At 42.7% G+C, this 18,816-nt stretch overlaps 2 protein-coding genes across 2 annotated transcripts; one reads left to right on the plus strand and one right to left on the minus strand.

Moving 5' to 3' along the window:
• Positions 1-6,945: 6,945 nt before the first annotated feature.
• Positions 6,946-12,323, plus strand: LOC107043500. Its single transcript, XM_015265034.1, has 3 exons — positions 6,946-8,206; positions 8,437-10,747; positions 11,753-12,323. The coding sequence occupies exons 1-3, from the start codon at positions 6,946-6,948 to the stop codon at positions 12,321-12,323; spliced, it is 4,143 nt and encodes a 1,380-aa protein (XP_015120520.1).
• A 932-nt stretch (positions 12,324-13,255) lies between these two features.
• On the minus strand, positions 13,256-14,134 carry LOC107043501. The gene has a single exon (XM_015265035.1). The coding sequence runs from the start codon at positions 14,132-14,134 to the stop codon at positions 13,256-13,258; it is 879 nt and encodes a 292-aa protein (XP_015120521.1).
• Positions 14,135-18,816: the final 4,682 nt, after the last annotated feature.

An 18,816-nucleotide genomic window follows, 5' to 3' on the forward strand; every position in this document is an offset into this window, starting at 1 on the left:
CCCTTAAAAGACCCTGAGGGCTGTCCTGGGAACTGACCCCCAAGATCTCCCCTCGACCATGGCCTCCATTAATCCCCTTTTGAAAGAACCAGATAGCTCTCCTGGTAAGTTAACCCTAAGAAATCACCGAGATCTCCCATTGACCCTCTGCAAAACACCAAATTCACGTTCAAACGCTTTTCCTCACTCCGTCAACAAAATAACCCTCCAATCAATGAATTATGACAAATTCCAACATCAATGTTTCAATTTCTTCCCAACCCTACTTGTCGCTCACTTCAATCACCTATTTGGAGCCAACTTCTGATAATAGCCGTTTTCGTAAATGAAGTCTCCGGCCTTACTTATCACCCTTAGCGTGACCCTTTTTTTGACCCTTAATATCCTAAGGGACCCTTAATATCCCGATGACATTTATGACCCTTACATCCCCATAACTCTTAGCAACCCTATAACCCTTATTCACCCTTAGCAACCCCATGACCCTTGTGACCCTCGTGAACCTTATGAACCTTGAAAAATTTTTAGCGTTAGGCAACACTACTCTTTTTATTGTGACCCTTATAACCCTTACGACCCTTAGCGTGACCCTTGTTTTGACCCTTAATATCCCAAGGGACCCTGAATATCCCCATAACCCTTATGAAACTTACATCCCCATGACATTTATGACCCTTATGTGCACATAACCCTTGTTCCTGACCATTATATCTGACCCTTGTTCTCGACCCTTGTCTGACCCTTGTTCCTGATCCTTGCCCCTGACCCTTATATTAAGCGTCGCCTGCATTTTCCCTCTTTTTATTATGTAGAGAGATAAAGGCAGTACCTGGACGTGGAGTATGTAATTGTCCACCAATCGCTCGCCACTTAAGTTTATTCTGGTTACAATACACCTAGATAAACCCATTCTCCCAGAGGTCGTGCTGAGCCTCGACAAGAGCAGCAAGATGTCTCATTTCCTCAATTGCTTGCACAATGAGTTGCATAATTGAATTCATTTACTTTGAATTGTACCTGTTCAAACTGAGTGGATAACCCTCAAAATTTGACAGTAGGAATCACACGTGGGTGGTGCCACTTCAGACCTTAGAACAATGATTCTTTTTTAGGGTTAAATGTAATTTTGAATGCCTATTTCCTGAATTTTTTGCAAATTATCCCGTGTTTCAATTACAGAAAACTGTCCGTCTATTTACAAATCTCGATTCTCTCATTTCTTTAAATTTTATTTTAGTCCAATTGGTGCACGCGTTATTTTTTTATTGAATTTACAATTTAACGGTTTTACGTCTTTTTGGGAACTTTAACTTTTTTTTCTCCCAAACTAGAAGGCATAGCGAAAGTTTGTCGACGGATTCAAAATCTGCGGAATCTTTCATCTCTGGGAGAGCCAGGGTCGAAATTTTGTCGGACTGTGTAATGCATTAAAAAAACGTCGAAGACAAAAATTTCATTGCGGATTTCAGCTCCGAATACCGCAAGCTAGCCTAACAATATATAGGTCATTATCCGAAAATTGTCATATTTTTGTCCACGAGGTTTTTGCGCTCCTACAATGTGATTAACTGATGAATTCTACATTTTTCTTATGTATTCTTATGATATTCAAAATTATTCATCGAAACGCCCCGCCATCCACCACATTCAGGTGGTAAAATTGCGTGAAAACGACGACAAATGTCAGTACCGTGGGTCGTCCATTTTCAGGAATTGAAGATTACCATTCTGTTCACTTCCACAATTTGGAGCTCGATCTACATAGTCCTTGTATTGTTTCAACAGGAATACCGTACAAATATATTCCTGTCAATTAATCCATTTGATATATTCTGTGGGACTGGTCATTTGTGTTCAATGATTGTCCAACGTTTTTCGAAAAAAATTAAATATTTCACATTTATCGCGGTCGCACTGACTTGAACGTATCAGAAGGGTACAAATTCTCTTTTGATTGTCTGACATCTGATGAAAGGTTCACACCGCCTTTGGCCATTCTATTCATCATTTATTGCATTAGAACAGGGCGAATTCTTCAATAAACGGTAAGTTTAGAAATTCAATGTCAGTACCGTGGTGTAATGGTTCTCGTGACTCGTTTGACTAGTCAACTTTTTTTTATCAACTCGTAATAGTGTTTCGTGATAGAAACTCAATTCTCAGTGGAAATTATCCTGCAGTAATCCATTGAACAATAAGATTAGGTTTAACGTGTAAATGGCAGTACCGTGGATGTCAGTACCGTGGCTTCTATCGAAAATTAACTGTTGGAAATCTTGCTACGTGATTTAATCTATTAAAACTATTTTTATTTCGTTTCAGATGACTCAACAACGTATTCTGCGAGGAAGGAATCATCAGGAGAGTCGGAAATCCATGGCACAGAATAAACAAGAGTCGGTTCAAACACAACAACGAGGGAAAACGATGAAAAACAAGAATTCGAAGCTAACGTAGATCGACAACAGCAACTGGCGAAAAAGAGGGAAGCAGAGAGCAAGGAGAGCAACGATCAAGAAAGATCCGGAGAAACACGAGAAATACTGCCAACGAGAACGAGCCAGAAATCGAAAGAGGAAATTGGATAGTAAAATCAAGGTCGTCAGTGGTCTTACAGAGAAAGAGAAAAAAAATCATCGTAGCAAACAGAATAAATGGAAGAGAAATTCTCGACAAAAAATCACAGCAGAATCACCATTCTCATCACAAGTTCAAGGTCGTGATGATAATGTTCTCTCAAAGCAAGCTAGAGTAGGAAAGAAACGAGTGGCCAAAATGTGAGGAAGTGTTATCGTGAGAGGGTAAAACTGATTGAACAAAATACGAAATTGAAGAAAACGGTAGATAAACTGAGGAAACGAGCTGACAGGATGACAAAGGAGCACTCAACATCCACATCACCAAATTCGAAGGTGCGAAAGTTGGTAAACGGTAGATGTGTACCTGCGGACATCAGACCACGCCTTGTTACATCTGAAGTCCTGGATGACCAATTGAAATCATCGTACAGAGATTCTCACAGCGATAAATTCATGCAAATTCTTGGTAGAGTCTTGTGTGGTAAAGTTATAAGGAAATATCGACAGTGAACTTTTGTGCAGAAACAGATTGCCCCAGTTGTATCTTCTCGAGTACATCTTGATCAGAATCCACTAACAGTGATACGAAAACCAGAGGCAACTTTCCATTTCGTTAAAACTAAAGTCAAAGATTTCTTTGAAGAAAATTCAACCATCGATCCAGGAAAGAAAAATTGGAAGAAAGTCAACAGTGAATTGATTTCCAGACGTTATTTGAACGCGAGTATCAAAGATTTGCACAAAAAATTTTGCACTGAAGCTTCGTTCCGTGTCAGTTACAATTTTTTTGCTAGAAATCGACCCTCTTACTGTGTAGCACAGAAAGTCACTGAGAGAGAGACGTGTGCTTGCTTCATACATGAAAACGTCAGGTTTCTAGTGAGTGCTTTGAATAGAATGACACTCATCGGAGAAAATTCTATAGAAAATGTAATTGCAAGTATCACGTGTGAGGTCAAATCAGAGGACTGTCTTTCGAGGAAATGAGGAGATTTTTCAAGCCGTGAAGTAGAGATCACTCATGACGGGAGCAGTTGCAATGGAGAGATATTTTACATGAAGTGGGTAACATCTACAGTGACACGTGTTAACGAGAAAACTCAAAAACCCATTACCGTCACACTCACTGCAAAAAAGAAAATCACATGCAACATCGATGAGGCGGTGTCTTTATTCAAAGATAACTTGAAGCTCTGGATGGCTCACGAGTATCGTATAACACATCAAAGGACAGCTCTGAAAGGAAAGATGCAGAAATTGAGCGATAAAGACATGTTCCTCCTCATCGATTTCAGTCAAAATTATTTTATCAAATACAACAGGGAAGTACAAGCAGTACACTTTGGAGCTAGCAGGGAGCAATATACTTTACACACGGATATGATGTACACTTCTGGCTTTTCCCAAGATTTTGTAACTCTATCTGAATCTCTGAGACAGGATCCTGTAGCAATTTTAGTGCATCTCAAGAAAATCCTCGATTTTTATTTGCCTCAATTCCCCAAAATAACCAACCTCCACTTCCAAAGTGATGGGCTAACCGCACAATATCGAAACAAGATGTTTTTTTTGGTCGCACAGAAACTGCTTGGAGATTATCCACAAATCAGTCACATTACATAAAATTTCTGTGAGGCGGGACATGAAAAAGAGCCTGCGGATGGCATTGGAGGTAGGCTGAAAAAGTCAGCAGACGATTACGTGGGGTACGGTAACGATGTTTCCAATTTCGAAACTCTCGTCTCAACTCTCCGTACGCAAGTCAAGACAGTCCACATAGATACGGTGACGAGCGAAGAAATTCGTCTGATGGACGCTGCATTACCCACAACTTTGAAACCCTTTGTAGGCACCATGCAGGTGCATCAGTACCAATGGATGAATGACAATCCAGCCAGAGCTTTGTTCAATTCATTGAGCTGTTTCGATTGCACTCCGAATATCGATTGTATACATTTCTCAATGGGATCCATCAATTATGACGTGAAATTACCTCCCGCTGGAGAACCTTCATCTGAAATCCAAAGTGAGCTGACTGGGAAAAGAATATGACGTGGGAAAAAGCAGAGCACTCAATCTCGTCCTTCTGATGAAGATAACTCGACAACAAATATCCCAAGCAAAAAGCCAGTTCGACAGAAGAGGAACAAAATCACGACAGAAGAGTGTGAAACTGTGTCTTAGGTATCCCAAAATCAACCCCTTAGGAGAAGTTCACGGTTTGCGCCCTTTTATATCTTTTATTTTCAGGTTGTTTGTTTCTCTTTCTTCCAAGTAACCTATCTTATCTTTTCCCGGTTCCATTTTCAGGTTCCAGAAGAACATATAAATACCCATCCGATTTCCCATGGCTTACCCAATTGTCGTCCATTCCATAAACGATTCCGACTTTCTTACTACTCCAGCTACATATTAACGAGTTAACTGAACTTCTTTTCATGAGGGATAAAAAGAGAGAATATAGAATATATGGGACCGACTGTAATGTTTAGGTGGGTGAGGTGTTGCTCCGGCAGACATCCAAGCTAAGCAGCGTTGAGCTGGGTTAGTACTTGGATGGGTGACCGCTTAGGAAAACCTCGCTCGCACAAAAATTGCGGGCGGTGGGTACGGTGTAGCCGCCTAGTGTCTCCACCTAGTCAGTGTGATAGATGGATATATTAAGGCACTGCACAATCGACCGGCTGTGCGACTGGGGTTTTACATGGTTTCCCGTGCAATCCTAGCTCGAAAGGGGCTCAGCTAAGAGTAAGACGGCCATGATACCGTAGATAACAATGAGAGGAAAAGAAAGGAGGGGAGGCAGGCTAGAAGAGGGGTTTCAAATCGAGAATTACTTCGATAAAACCAATGAAGTAGAAATAATGAAATAAAATAAAATAGAAAATATGGAAGAAGAAATAAACTGAATAGAGATAACGGTTACAAGATTGATCTGTGATTAAGAATAGAGTCATGAAATTAGTATTATCTTTGTTATAGATTGATGTTATCGATGTTTTCAGTTAATAAATAATGAATTAATCATCCCTAATGGTCTGATTACTGCTAATAATCCCTGTATCTATTCCAGTCTAATTTCGAAAGAAGTCTTCTCTTCAACCCCAATTCAGGTATTATAGATGAAATTCAGAAGGAAAGAAGTAAAACGGTCCAAGTCAACTCAGCTTTTCGCTCAGTTTTCAAGGAATCTAAGAGAGATAGCGCAATTTTTGTGAATACCTTGTTCGAAATGCAGCTTAAAATCTCCATATTAGTCACGGTCAACTAACTCGGCCATCTCCGAAAATCTCCGTGACCCTTCGGGTCAACGGACACAGGTCAGCGCGGCACCCGGAAGAGTCAGTCATCAGTAGTGTTCAAGTATCGTCACGATAATGATCTAGTGTATTCAGTCAATCAGTATTCTAAATTTAATAATTTGTTCAGTACATCAACTTGTTGATTAATTTCAGTCTAAATTCAGTGACTCAACTGATTAACAGTGAAAGACAATCATCAATTTAATTAGGCATTCAATCATTAAAAACCAAAGAGTGCAATAATTTTGACAAGTGGTTCGATCCGACATAAATATAGTGTGATTTTTTATAATTCGCCTAAAATAATTTTCCCAACATCTCCCTCCACATTTTCATCCCACATCCACCCTAACCCTAGACATTCACCAAACAGTGGTCCTTCGAGCCGGATTGTGGGTGAAAAAGTGTGTAAAGTGCTGTGGAAAATCTAAGGGACGCCTCGTGTCGAATAAACTTTCGGGGTTCGCACGGGCAATTCAACGGAAAGTTCTAGAACATTCGCTTTGTTTACACCCGCAAGGGCGACGGGGTAACAAAAGACACAGTGAGTGCATCAGTGTCGGAGATCGGAAAGCATCGGGAGTGATGAGTGTCGCCGAAGCCCACCAACGCTTGGCCACGTGCGCCATGCAACAGGCCACTCACCAAAGTTCGGCGGTCGGTAACTCACCCAACTCTCAGCGGTCGGTAACTCACCCAACTCTCAGCAGTCGGTAACTCACCCAACTCTCAACAGCCGATAACTCACCTAAACCGACAACTTAGCACGGACAATCACCATGCCAGACGACACTAAAGTCAACGAACCCAAGGAAGAAACTCAACAACCAATGAGCGATAGTGAGGAAATCGAGCAAGTCACACAAGAAGAGGGACTGCCAGCAAAAAATGAAGCAGTTACAACGAAGCCAATCACCACTCCTGAGGAAATCAACAGTCCAAGTGGATCGTCAGGATCAAGGGAACCTGCTCAACGAAAGTCAACGCCTGCAGCTTCAAAAACAGCACTCACCATGTAACAGGAAGGTCAATTAAGATTATTAACGTTCAAGGTAGAGACTCTGATGGAAATCAATGATGACCTCCCGCAGGACGTTGAAACCGAAGAGGACCTCACCCTAGAGGAATTAGACGGGCACAAGGGGATAATCGAGGCAGAATGGAGCGAATATTTTCAAATTTATGCCAATCTAGCTGAGTTTCTTCCACCTGATCACGAGTATGTCAACGAAATGATCCATGAACGAGCCACCAGCACAAGACGACAAGCCCTGATGCTCATTGCTCGGCTGAAGGGTCAACTGGCAAGAAAGAAGGATTCAATTAGCAGCTCAACGGATCAAAGCCAGGCAAATCAGCTGAAGCGTCTTGACATCAAGCCATTCGATGGGAAACCGGAGGAATGGAAGGAGTTCAGTGACCTTTTCTTGTCACTGGTGGGAAACGTAACGTCAATCCCACCAGTACAGAAATTGGTGAGACTAAAGGGTTGCCTGAGAGGTCCTGCACCAGCTCTCCTCTCAACCTTTCAGGCCAAGGACGAAAACTATGAAAAGGCTTGGCAGAAACTCACCAGGAAGTACGAGGACCCAAGGCTCGTCGCTCAGTCGCTGTTCAACAGAATCCTTACGTTACCGAAAATCACCCAAGCGACAGAAGAGAACCTCAGCACCAATGGAGTAGCAGCATTGGAGACCCTCGATCAACTGCAAGACGTGACGGGGTTAACGACGGAAAACATCGCTGAACAGCTGATAGCCCACTTGCTGAGGAGATCTCTTGATGCAGAGACACTCAAGCAGTGGGAACTAAAGTTGGGAGACTCCAAGGATTTCCCGAGCCTTAAGGAGTTCGTGGCATTCATCGAGGCCTGCGGCAGAGGGACCAACGCAGGTGCCAAGCTGTTATCAATGAAGGAAATCAACACAGCCACGAAGAAGTCAGCTCCACCAAAGAAAAGGAGCACCTATACAGCAGCAACTCACCATCAGGAGACTAAGGAGCCAGAAAGACAACTTCCCAGGAACTGCTGTACCTACTTTCAGGATAAACATTTCATCGCATCCTGCCAGAGGTTCATTGAGCTCACCCCAGCTAAGAAAAACGAAGTCGTTATCACCAAGGGGCTGTGCTTCAACTGCTTAAGGCCACATACGAAGGCCAAGTGCACGTCGGACAAGAAGTGCCACAGATGCAGCAGGTATCACCACACTCTCATCCATGGAGGGAGCTCATGGACGATGAGCCCGCTTCCAGCCCGACGCAGAACAGCTGAGCCCATCCCGACTGCCGGAACGTCCAGGCAGCAAGAGGATCACGGGAACAGTGAGTGAATGAACTCAACCTCAATAGCACACTCACCATCTCATTGATCATTCCTCAACACTAGAATCTAGTACATCACCACCAGTAGCAGTGAACTTCAACAACAAAATGATCAATGAGAAAGCAGAGAACATCAACCACGAAATTCACCAAGGAGAAGCAGATTAACAGTCAGTGCTGTTGGCAACAGCACGAGTAAAAGTAATATCACCGAGAATTCACGACAAAAGCCAGAGCACTCATCGACCAGGGTTCAGAGGTATCGTTTATCTCCGAACAATTAGTTAATCAACTGCATTTACAGAGAAGAGCATCAACAGTGGAGCTAGTGGGAATTAATTCAGGACACACCAGAGGAATAGTCTCAGTCACTCTACAAGCGAGCCACGGGACTCATCAACTGCAACTCAACGCCCACATTCTAAAGAAGCTCACCGTAATAATTCCGTCATTTTCATGCTCATCAGCGAGGATCGGCTCACTTCAGAATCTTCAGCTAGCCGATCCCCATTATCTAAGGCCTGGACCAATCGACATCATACTAGGGGCTGACAACTATGGGCGGATCATCATGGATGAAGTTGTCAAGTCAGTGCAATCGAGAGTAGTTGGCCAACGCACAGTATTCGGATGGATACTATCCAGACCAATCGAATGCACAAATTGTTCAATAAAGGTATCTCTATCAGCTGTACGAGAATCTTCAAATGAACAACTTCTAGAGCTTCTCCAGAAATTTTGGGTCCAGGAAGAACTGCCAAACGAGAGATCATCAACATCAGAGCTTTCACCAGATGAGTACGAGTGCGAGATGCACTTTAGAGCAACTCATAGCAGAGACAACACCGGGCGATACATCGTGAGACTGCCCCTCAAAACTTCAGCAGCAGTGCTCGGAGAATCGAAATTCAAAGCAGCACGTCAACTCAAATCGATCGTGAGTCGACTCAACACAGATCAAGCATACTCCCAGTTGTACAGAGAGTTCATCAACGAGTACGCAGCACTGGGGCACATGAGAATAGCACCAGAGACTCCAGAACCCGTGCCAGCGTACTATCTTCCACATCACGGGGTACTGAGAGAGGAGGCCATCACAACGAAGCTGAGAGTCGTATTCAATGGCTCCAGCCCCAGTTCATCAGGTATGTCACTTAACGATATACTGTATTCTGGTGAAAAATTACAGCACGATGCCAGGCTCATGTTTGGCACGGATATTGTCAAGATGTTCCTTCAGATACGAGTTCACCAAGGTGACTGGGATCTTCAGAGAATCCTGTGGATCGACGAGAATCAACAACCAGTCACCTACCAGTTAACGACAGTCACCTATGGACTAAATTGTTCTCCATGGTTATCGTTACGCGTTCTTCAACAACTAGCAGAAGATGAAGGGTATCGCTTCCCAGCAGCAGTAGAGACACTCACCAGAGGTCGTTACGTTGACGACATTTACGGCGGTGCAGAGACAGAAAACGGTCTCAAGGAGATCGCAACGCAACTACAAGGGCTTTGCCATGCAGGAGGCTTCTCTTTACAGAAGTGGAGCAGCAATTGTCCAGAGGCTCTGCATGATTTGGGCCTATCAACTGAAGAAGAAATTATCCAGTTCGAGGAGTCAGTCACCAAGGTACTTGGATTGTGTTGGCATCAATCCACCGACACATTCCGATACAAATCAAAGAATTTTAATACGACGACAATCACCAAGAGAGTAGTCTTTTCTGAAATAGCCCAGATCTTTGATCCACTGGGATTTATCGCACCAGTTGTCGTCCAGGGAAAGATTCTCCTACAAGATCTTTGGAGATTGAAATTAAAATGGGATGATCCTCTTTCAGACGAGTATGTTCAACGTTGGAAGACATTCCGAGAGAATCTCAACGACCTAGACAGAGGAACTGTACCTAGATGGATAAGAATTTCAATAGAGACACTCAACATCCAAATTCATGGATTTGCAGACGCTTCAACGGTAGCCATGAGTGCAGTGCTGTATATTCGCACCAAAATCATCAACGACTCAACATCAACAGTGCTGGCATGCGCGAAGACGAAGGTAGCACCACTCAAGCGCATGACCATCCCTCGTCTAGAGCTCACAGCGGCTCTTCTACTGACTCAACTAGTGGCATCAACGAAACAAATGCTCCAACTCGACCAGGTAGACACCTATCTCTGGTCTGATTCTTCAGTAGCACTAGCTTGGATCAGGAGCCACGCATCAAGATGGAAGGACTTCGTCCACAACAGGGTCGTCAAGATCCAGGAAACTCTCCCGAATGCTACCTGGAGACATGTCAGTGGAAAGGAGAATCCAGCTGATTGTGCCTCCAGAGGCATATCACCGAGCCAGCTAGCAGATCATCAACTGTGGTGGTCAGGACCTGAATGGATCAATCAGGATCCTAAAGAATGGCCACACTCATCAATCGACGCTCCAGCCATGGATATCCCAGAGGTGGTCAGAGAAGCAAAACCAGCACCAGCACATCCAGTTGCAATTGAAATCAACGAAATTGCAGAGCTACTCAACAGGTATCAGACGATGGCTAAATTGATAGCCGTAACAGCTACGGTCAACAGAGCTATCGACAGATTCAGGAGGCAGCCAACACCCCCGGGACCTGTCTTGACAACAAGAGAACTCAACGACGCGAGGTTATTTTGGGTAAAGATAACCCAACATCAATACTTTGGGCCAGCCATTCGAGTACTCCAGAAAAATCACCAACTACCGAGAAATCATCAACTAGCGAAGCTGACACCCACACTAGACAACGAAAGGATCATGAGACTTGGGGGACGCCTCAAGAACTTGCAGTTAAATCCAGATGAAATTCACCCAATAATCTTGCCTCGCCAGTCACGCCTCACCACACTAGTCATCGAAGAAGCTCACCGCAAAACACTCCACGGAGGAACTCAACTCACCTTGGCCTACACACGTCAAAGGTACTGGATAATCGGCGGCAGAGGCACAGTTAGAGCATATATTCAACGCTGTGCCATCTGCACCAAACACCGAGGAAGACAGGCCCAGCAATAGATAGGTCAACTACCAGCAATGAGAATCTCACCAGTAAGAGCATTTCTCCACACAGGGGTGGAATATGCAGGACCATTCGGCATCCTCAAATGGAGACCAACGAATGCACAACCAAGGTCAGTGCACATTGCAGTTTTTGTGTGCTTCACCACATCAGCAGTTCACCTAGAGCTAGTCACCAGACAGACAACGGACGCCTTCATAGGAGCCTACAAGAGATTCACCGGAAGGCGGGGTATTCCAGCTGTCATGTACAGTGACAATGCCACTACCTTCGTAGGCGCAGCAGAGGTCCTAGAGAAGATCTATCACCGAGCATCCAGAGAAAATCAGCAGGTTCAGGCTGCTCTCGCCACCAATGGGACTCAATGGAGCTTTTCACCACCACGAGCACCCCATTTTGGTGGCAAGTGGGAAGCAGCCGTGAAATGAACAAAGTATCACCTTAGAAGAGTCTTGGGGACAACAACACTCACATTTGAGGAACTCAACAGTGTCGTGATCCAGATAGAGGCCTGCCTAAATTCAAGGCCAATCTGTCCCATGTCAGATGACCCAGACGATCTCCAAGTACTCACCCCAGGACACTTCCTGATAGGTGAGCCTCGTCAACTGATTCCAGAGCCATCAATCATCGACAAGAACCCCAGCAAACGGCAGAGATGGAACCTGGTAACGCAGCTAACTCAACAATTCTGGTCCAGGTGGGCCAAAGAGTGTCTTCAACGTTATCAAGCAATCTATAAGTGGACACATCGAGAAGAGAACATCAAGGTTGGCCACATGGTGCTGATGATCGACGAAAATTATCCACCAGCACAATGGCCAATCGGACGAGTCATTGCGACACGCCCAGGAGCAGATGGACTAACGAGAGTCGCAACTATAAGAACCGCAAAAGCAGAAGTACCAAGGCAGGCAGATGGATCACCAATCATAGAAAACATCGGAACAATCTACACAGAGCTTGACAGATCAATCACCAAGCTTTGCCTACTGCCATCAGATCCACCACCTCCAGAGCAACCTTCAGACGATGATGCAGAAGAAGCTCAACAGGATTAGAATCACCATCATCCCTGATGATGAATTGCCATATTAGTCACGGTCGACTAACTCGGCCATCTCCGAAAATCTCCGTGACCCTTCGGGTCAACGGACACAGGTCAGCGCGGCACCCGGAAGAGTCAGTCATCAGTAGTGTTCAAGTATCGTCACGATAATGATCTAGTGTATTCAGTCAATCAGTATTCTGAATTTAATAATTTGTTCATGGGTCCGGTACGATTCGTCGAATGTTGATTGGTCTAAAATTTTTTTGTCGAATGGTTCATTTGGTCGAAAATCAATTTGTCGAAGGTTTTTTTGGTCGAAAATTCATTTCGTCTAATTTTTCGATTCGTTGAAAATGGTGTTAGAAGTTTCTACTCTAAAGGGCATTCGAAAAAAACTTTACAAATTGCGAAGAAAATTCAATTTATTGTATAGTTGTTAATTTTTTTAAAGTTCATTGTCTTGATGTGACTTTTCAATATTTGTTCCTCTTTCATTGAAACGGAAACAATGTCCTGAATAATGTTTTAACAAAGGAAAGTCGACTGATAATAATATTTAATTCACAATACGAACAATACGAAGACAATAGTTTAATTTAATTGGAAGAATTTAATTTAGTTCAACAATATTTTTTTATGAGTCAATTTTTACGAACAGTTCTCCAATAAGAAACGAGTACACAAGGTTGCATGCAAGACTTCTATGTACATTGAATTTGGTATTTTGTGTCACACGATTTATCAAATATCTACAATTTGTCAGCGAGAAAAATGATTTAAATAGGTTTATATATGTGTATAGAGTCTAATGATTTGAACGATTAAAGACGTTTCAACATAAATATGGTTTAACTATTCACTCTTTTCTTTTCTTCAAATATCGTTCAACTTCGTTAGATTATTGATCGTTCCGTTTGTGTTATTGTCATTCATCTAAGACTTTTACCCAATTTTAATGTTGTGTGCCAAGCCTCGAATCCAGTCGAGTACGTCATCGTACTGTTCACGTTCTTGGAATATTTGTCTGATACGTTCCTCTCTCACTGCGTCTGCTCTTTTCATCTTCGGTCGTCCTTCCCCACGATTTATGTATTCAATTTCGCCTTCCTCCGTTTTTTGCTCTTTTTTCAGCTCGTTGATTAGGGTGTACATACCTGCATGTAAGTGCCCAACGAGGGAACGCAATCGTCGGTGCCAGGCCTCAATTTTATTTTGGGTTCTTGGAAGGTTTTCCTCCATTCGATCATGTACAGACCACAGACTCGGTGGAAATTTTGGTGCTGATCGTTTTGGTTTACCGCGAAGTAAACGGATCACTTTTCCGTGTACGTAGTTGTCATCGAACCAATCGACGATAGGCTTTGCTTTCTCGGGAATTTCTTCCTTTAATTCATCCCATGCTGGAGGAATTTCGGTTGCAGTGAGAAATGCCAAAGAAGTAATTTGTCGAATAGCAATGCTGAAGTTTTCATTCGTACCATAGTCCTTGACTAATTTATTCGACTGTAGTTTTCTATAAACACATTGACGCAGGTGAAAAAGACAAGCGCCATTCCGAGCTTCTGGGAAATGAGAGTCCGGGACAATGATCGGTGCTAGTTCCAAAACCGTAATAATATGATTTTGACTGAGGTCAATGTCATTGGCTTCTGCGTATTCGATTAATCCTCCAAAGAAAGCATCATAACATTCTTTCGATTTACTTGACATGAGCGTGTACACAAGCGGAAGAGTCCTACTACGTTCGGGTGGGTCCACAGGTGCATGAATTGAATATAATTGGAGGAACATATTGGGTACAACATCGAAGGTCCCGTCCATGATCCAATACGTGGCTTGACTCAGTTTATTCAAGTTAGCAACTGTTGAGAAGATCAACACTTTGTTATTATTGATATCTATTTCTTTTATTAAGAAAAGTTCATTACTGAGTGTGTGCTTGTATTCATTTGGGATAAGCAACTCATCTAATGTTTGGGGCTCGGCGTCCTTGCCCTTTCACGCCCTCTTCACTGTTTGTTTTAGTGCATTCGTGTTAGGGAGATATGGGCGTATGTTTGGATCTGTAGTTGCAATTGTATCTTGGATAATTTTACAAGTGGATTCACCAGTGTCAGCAGCTTTTCTCTTCATGGCTTGCTTAACTTTTGCCAGAGGGGCACGAGACGCTTCTGCGGAGTGGAAATGATGTTTGAATTTTTGTAGTTTGTGTCCATTGCCATTAGATATCGTAGTTGCAGTTGCATTGCATGTTCTGTCTTCACATCTCCAGTATTTAAATTGGTCACCATTTCCACGCACAACTGTTTTGTTGAGTGTATGTAAACATCCATGGATCACTAGTTTATCGTATCCTCGTTCGGAAGGCACAAACTCGAAGGGTTCATCCTTTTCTGTCATTTTTTTCAACTTTCTATCATTGTCCGTAGTTGTTTTAATTAGTTTGTTAGGTAAATTAGTTCACTGGCACGTTCTGTTTTTATTGGATGTACTGTTCGTATTTAAGTTGAATTTTCATTCATAATTTGTACCGAGTTGTTCGAGAGGCGCACGTGAACTGAACTGTCGTATTCGCAAGGACCTGTTTACGTTTTCGGTTTTGCTTTCATTCTCTAATTGATGTTATCATTACTATTTGGGTGCGAATGTGTTGCTGTTTATTCTGTGAGGCGTGTGTGTGCAGTTGTAATGAAGTTACTGATGTGTTTGGTAAATGTAAAGATTCAATTGAAGCATCAATAGTTTTTGTTTTTTCTGCATATTTACTCATCAAGAAACTCACTGTTTTGAAAATTATTTGTTTTTCGACCAATCGTCCCATTCGACTGATTGTTTTTTAGGCCAATTGGTTTTTCGACAAATCGTACTTTTCGACGAATCGATTTTCGACGAATTGGTATTCGACAAAGTGTCATTCGACCAATGGTATTTCGACGAATTGTACCTAACCCTTTGTTCGGTACATCAAGTTGTTGATTAATTTCAGTCTAAATTCAGTGACCTAACTAATTAACAGTGAAAGACAATCATCAATTTAATTAGACATTCAACCATTAAAAACCAAACAGTAATAATTTTGACAAGTGGTTCGATCCCACATAAATATAGTGTGATTTTTTATAATCCGCCTAAAATAATTTTCCCAATATCTCCTCCCTCATTTTCATCCCACATCCACCCTAACCCTAGACATTCACCAAACATACCTTTTTTGTAGCTCTTATTTCGATTTACAAAAAAGGTCCCAAGAAAAATTCCTCTATCTGTTCTAGATCCTGAGATATTCATCAAAAACTAACCGCCGATAAAATCATTCCATCTCTTCGCTAGTGAAGTCTATAATCATCAGGCCATTACTTCAAGGTTTTTGAGGTTGTAGCGCACTGGCGCTCGAAAACTCCATCAATCTATACATAGAATCGAAATATGGGCCGAGATGCACTCTAATGACATGTTCATAATCTTGAAAAATGAAATTCAGAAAATGACAGTTTTCGGATAATAACCTATATGTCTCTTCAGTCATAGGGCATCCGCTTTAAATGAGGTATTCCATGCCAAATGAATCAACGGCTGACCCTCACCCTTTTGGAAATTGATCTCGATTTTTTCTACGATTGAGAGGCTAAAAAAACTATCTCTCAAATTTTTTCAGATTTTTTTAACAGCCTATTTCGGAGATATGATTTTTTCTTTGTTTTTTCGTTTTTCTTTTCGAAATCCCACGAATTAGGTCAAAATATCCCAAAATGACTTATCAAAATATCCCAAAATGATTATATATCAAAAAAATATGTAACATGTAAACGAGTGAAAATAAAATAGATCTAGAACGAAACCCAACTTATATGACGGCTCAAAATACTTATTTTGATTGCAAGAGTTACTGAAACAAAGACGAGAAAAATAAAACGTGACATAATTCTGAAAATTCAAGTATTTCAACTTTTTTTTTTAATTCGGTATTATGAGCCCTTGAAAAAAACAATTACTTAAAATATTTTTATATATGGTAGAAAATCGAAAATGTTGAGGTGTAATAAATAAAAATTGGGTGAATTGAACTGGAGTTATTGAAAAAAAAAACGAAAACACAAAGAAATAATTATATCCCTGAAATGAGCTGTTGAAAAAATCTGAAAAAAATTGAGAGATAGCTTTTCTAGTCCCATATAGTTTACAAAAAACATCCATATTCAGTTTTGAGGCTTTCGCGGCCATGATTAATGAAATCTTTGATTTTCGGATGGATGCCGCGTTTGGATTCAGCGTTGCGCCGACGTTTGGCAAACATTGCAGTCTGCATCTTCAGGGCTATGAGCTCCGATTCTGAGCTCTGATGTCTAGGGGTAGTCCTTTGTGACGAGGCATATTCATTTATTTTTTATGATTTTTCTACATATTTTTTCCCACTAAACACTGCCCCCTAAAAGGTAAATCCCGCCACCGTTGGATACCCCTTCCCCAGACTTTTCCCCTCATCACCCCTCTACCCGCCCCTGGACATCACGAAGACATCAGCCGAAGGAAGACATCAGTTTCGGCCCCACCCGATCAATTGGAGAAGCCATCGCCTCCTGGAAATTCCCCATACTAGACCCCCGAATATTCAACACCTGCAATAATCCCTTGCGAGACATCCCTGGATTGTGGTCATCGTCACCACTCACCCTTGCTGATTGGCCCCGATTGCTCCCGAATTAAAACCCGAAGGACTTCGACACCTGACGAACCCCCACGAATCGCGGAGGAAAAGTAAAGACCGTCACTCGTGTAACCGCTGTCCTGGACCCTGCCACGTGCGCCCCAAGAGTTGAAGAAACAGTGCAAATACCCCGAAGAACCCGTATATTGGATTTTGTATTCAAGTAAAGAGGATGTTTGGTGCCCGAGCTCATCCCGGCTCTAAACACCGTGCCCCTGGAGTCTGGAACGAGGAACGAAGGCTCAATCGCAGGACTCGCTGAAGGACCTGGATTAGACCATAACTGGAAGTCGTGAGGACGAGTTGTCCCCCTCATTTCCCCCTCGCCTCAAGAAGTATTCCTTTTCATACCCCCCAACGGTCAGCCTATACTCTCTTGTTTCTTCCCCTTCAGCTATCATTTATTTATTTAGTTGCATTCCCTCGACACGACTAGCTTCTCCCCTTTTTCCTGCATTAGAGTCACTCCCTTTTTACGTGTACAAAAGTTGCCTCGCCTCCCCCACTCCCTAGATCTCATTGAAGGCATAATTTACGTCTTTTGACGATCAGAATTGTATTTAGAGAAAATATAGGTAATTATTCTCAAATTATCCCTTATTTCTCCCTAATCCTCTTTTCAGGAATTAGTCTAATAGAATCTAGAAAACGGTCACACCTTATATGCCTTCCCTTGTGGTGGTGGGGGAAGGGGAAGAGGGGGGTGGTCAGCCAATCATATGTTTTTAATTGATCAGCTGGTCAATTAAAAAACCGGGAGGACGGTTTTCTAAATGGGGTTCACTTGATATCCTCTGTCCCTGTTGAGGTTGTTAGGGTTTTTATGGATCTCCAAACCCTCTCGGTATTGCCTTTCGAAATACCCTTGAGATTTGGCCAACATTCTGGCTTGGTCGTACTGGATAGTATGTCTAGTGTCCATCCAGTGTTCATCCAGGGCAGACTATTCTAAGTGACCGTATTTGGAGCACCGCAGGTGTTCCTTGATCCGTGTACTGATCTTCCTCCCGGTTTCTCCAATGTACACTTTCCCGCATGAGCAGGGGATCTCGTACACTCCTGGTGTGCTCAGAGGTGGTCTTGGATTCTTTGCACTTGGCAGCATCTGTCCGATCTTCTTTGGAGGCTGGAAAATCGTTCGAATGTTATGTTTGCCAAGTACTCTACTTATGCGTTCTGTTGTGCCTCTCAGATAGGGGAGGAGGGCCACTTTTGGTCTTTCCTGGTTTTCCTCAGGATTAGTCTCCTCTTCGGGAGATGAGAGCTTGCTCTGTAGCTTCTGCTTGACCTTCCGAATTTGTTGGATGTTATATCCATTCTTGGTCAGAGCTATCTCAAGATGTTCAACTTCACTGTCAACGTTGGAGGGTTGAGAGATTGTGAGTGCTCTATACATTAGGGAGCTAATAACGGAATTCTTCTGGGAGGGGTGGTGATGGGAGGTAGCATTGAGATACCTATCTGTGTGGGTTGGCTTGCGATATACTTGGTGGCCTAGAGTGCCGTCCTCGTTGCGTCGAACCAGGACATCTAGGAATGGAAGACATCTATCTTGTTCAATTTCCATAGTGAACTTGATGCTCACGTGCTGAGTATTCAAGAACTCCAGGAATTCAGTTAGAGCAGTCTTTCCATGTGGCCAGATGACAAAGGTATCGTCCACATACCTGAACCATACAGTAGGTTTCTGAGGTGCTGACTTCAATACTTCGTTCTCGAAGTGTTCCATGAATATATTTGCAATAATCGGGGAAATGGGAGAACCCATTGCCGCTCCCGATGTCTGCTCATAGTACTC

This window comes from Diachasma alloeum, unplaced genomic scaffold (genome assembly GCF_001412515.2).
Source record: "Diachasma alloeum isolate Michigan unplaced genomic scaffold, Dall2.0 Dall_scaffold_00591, whole genome shotgun sequence".
NCBI classification, from domain to species: Eukaryota; Metazoa; Arthropoda; class Insecta; order Hymenoptera; family Braconidae; genus Diachasma; species Diachasma alloeum.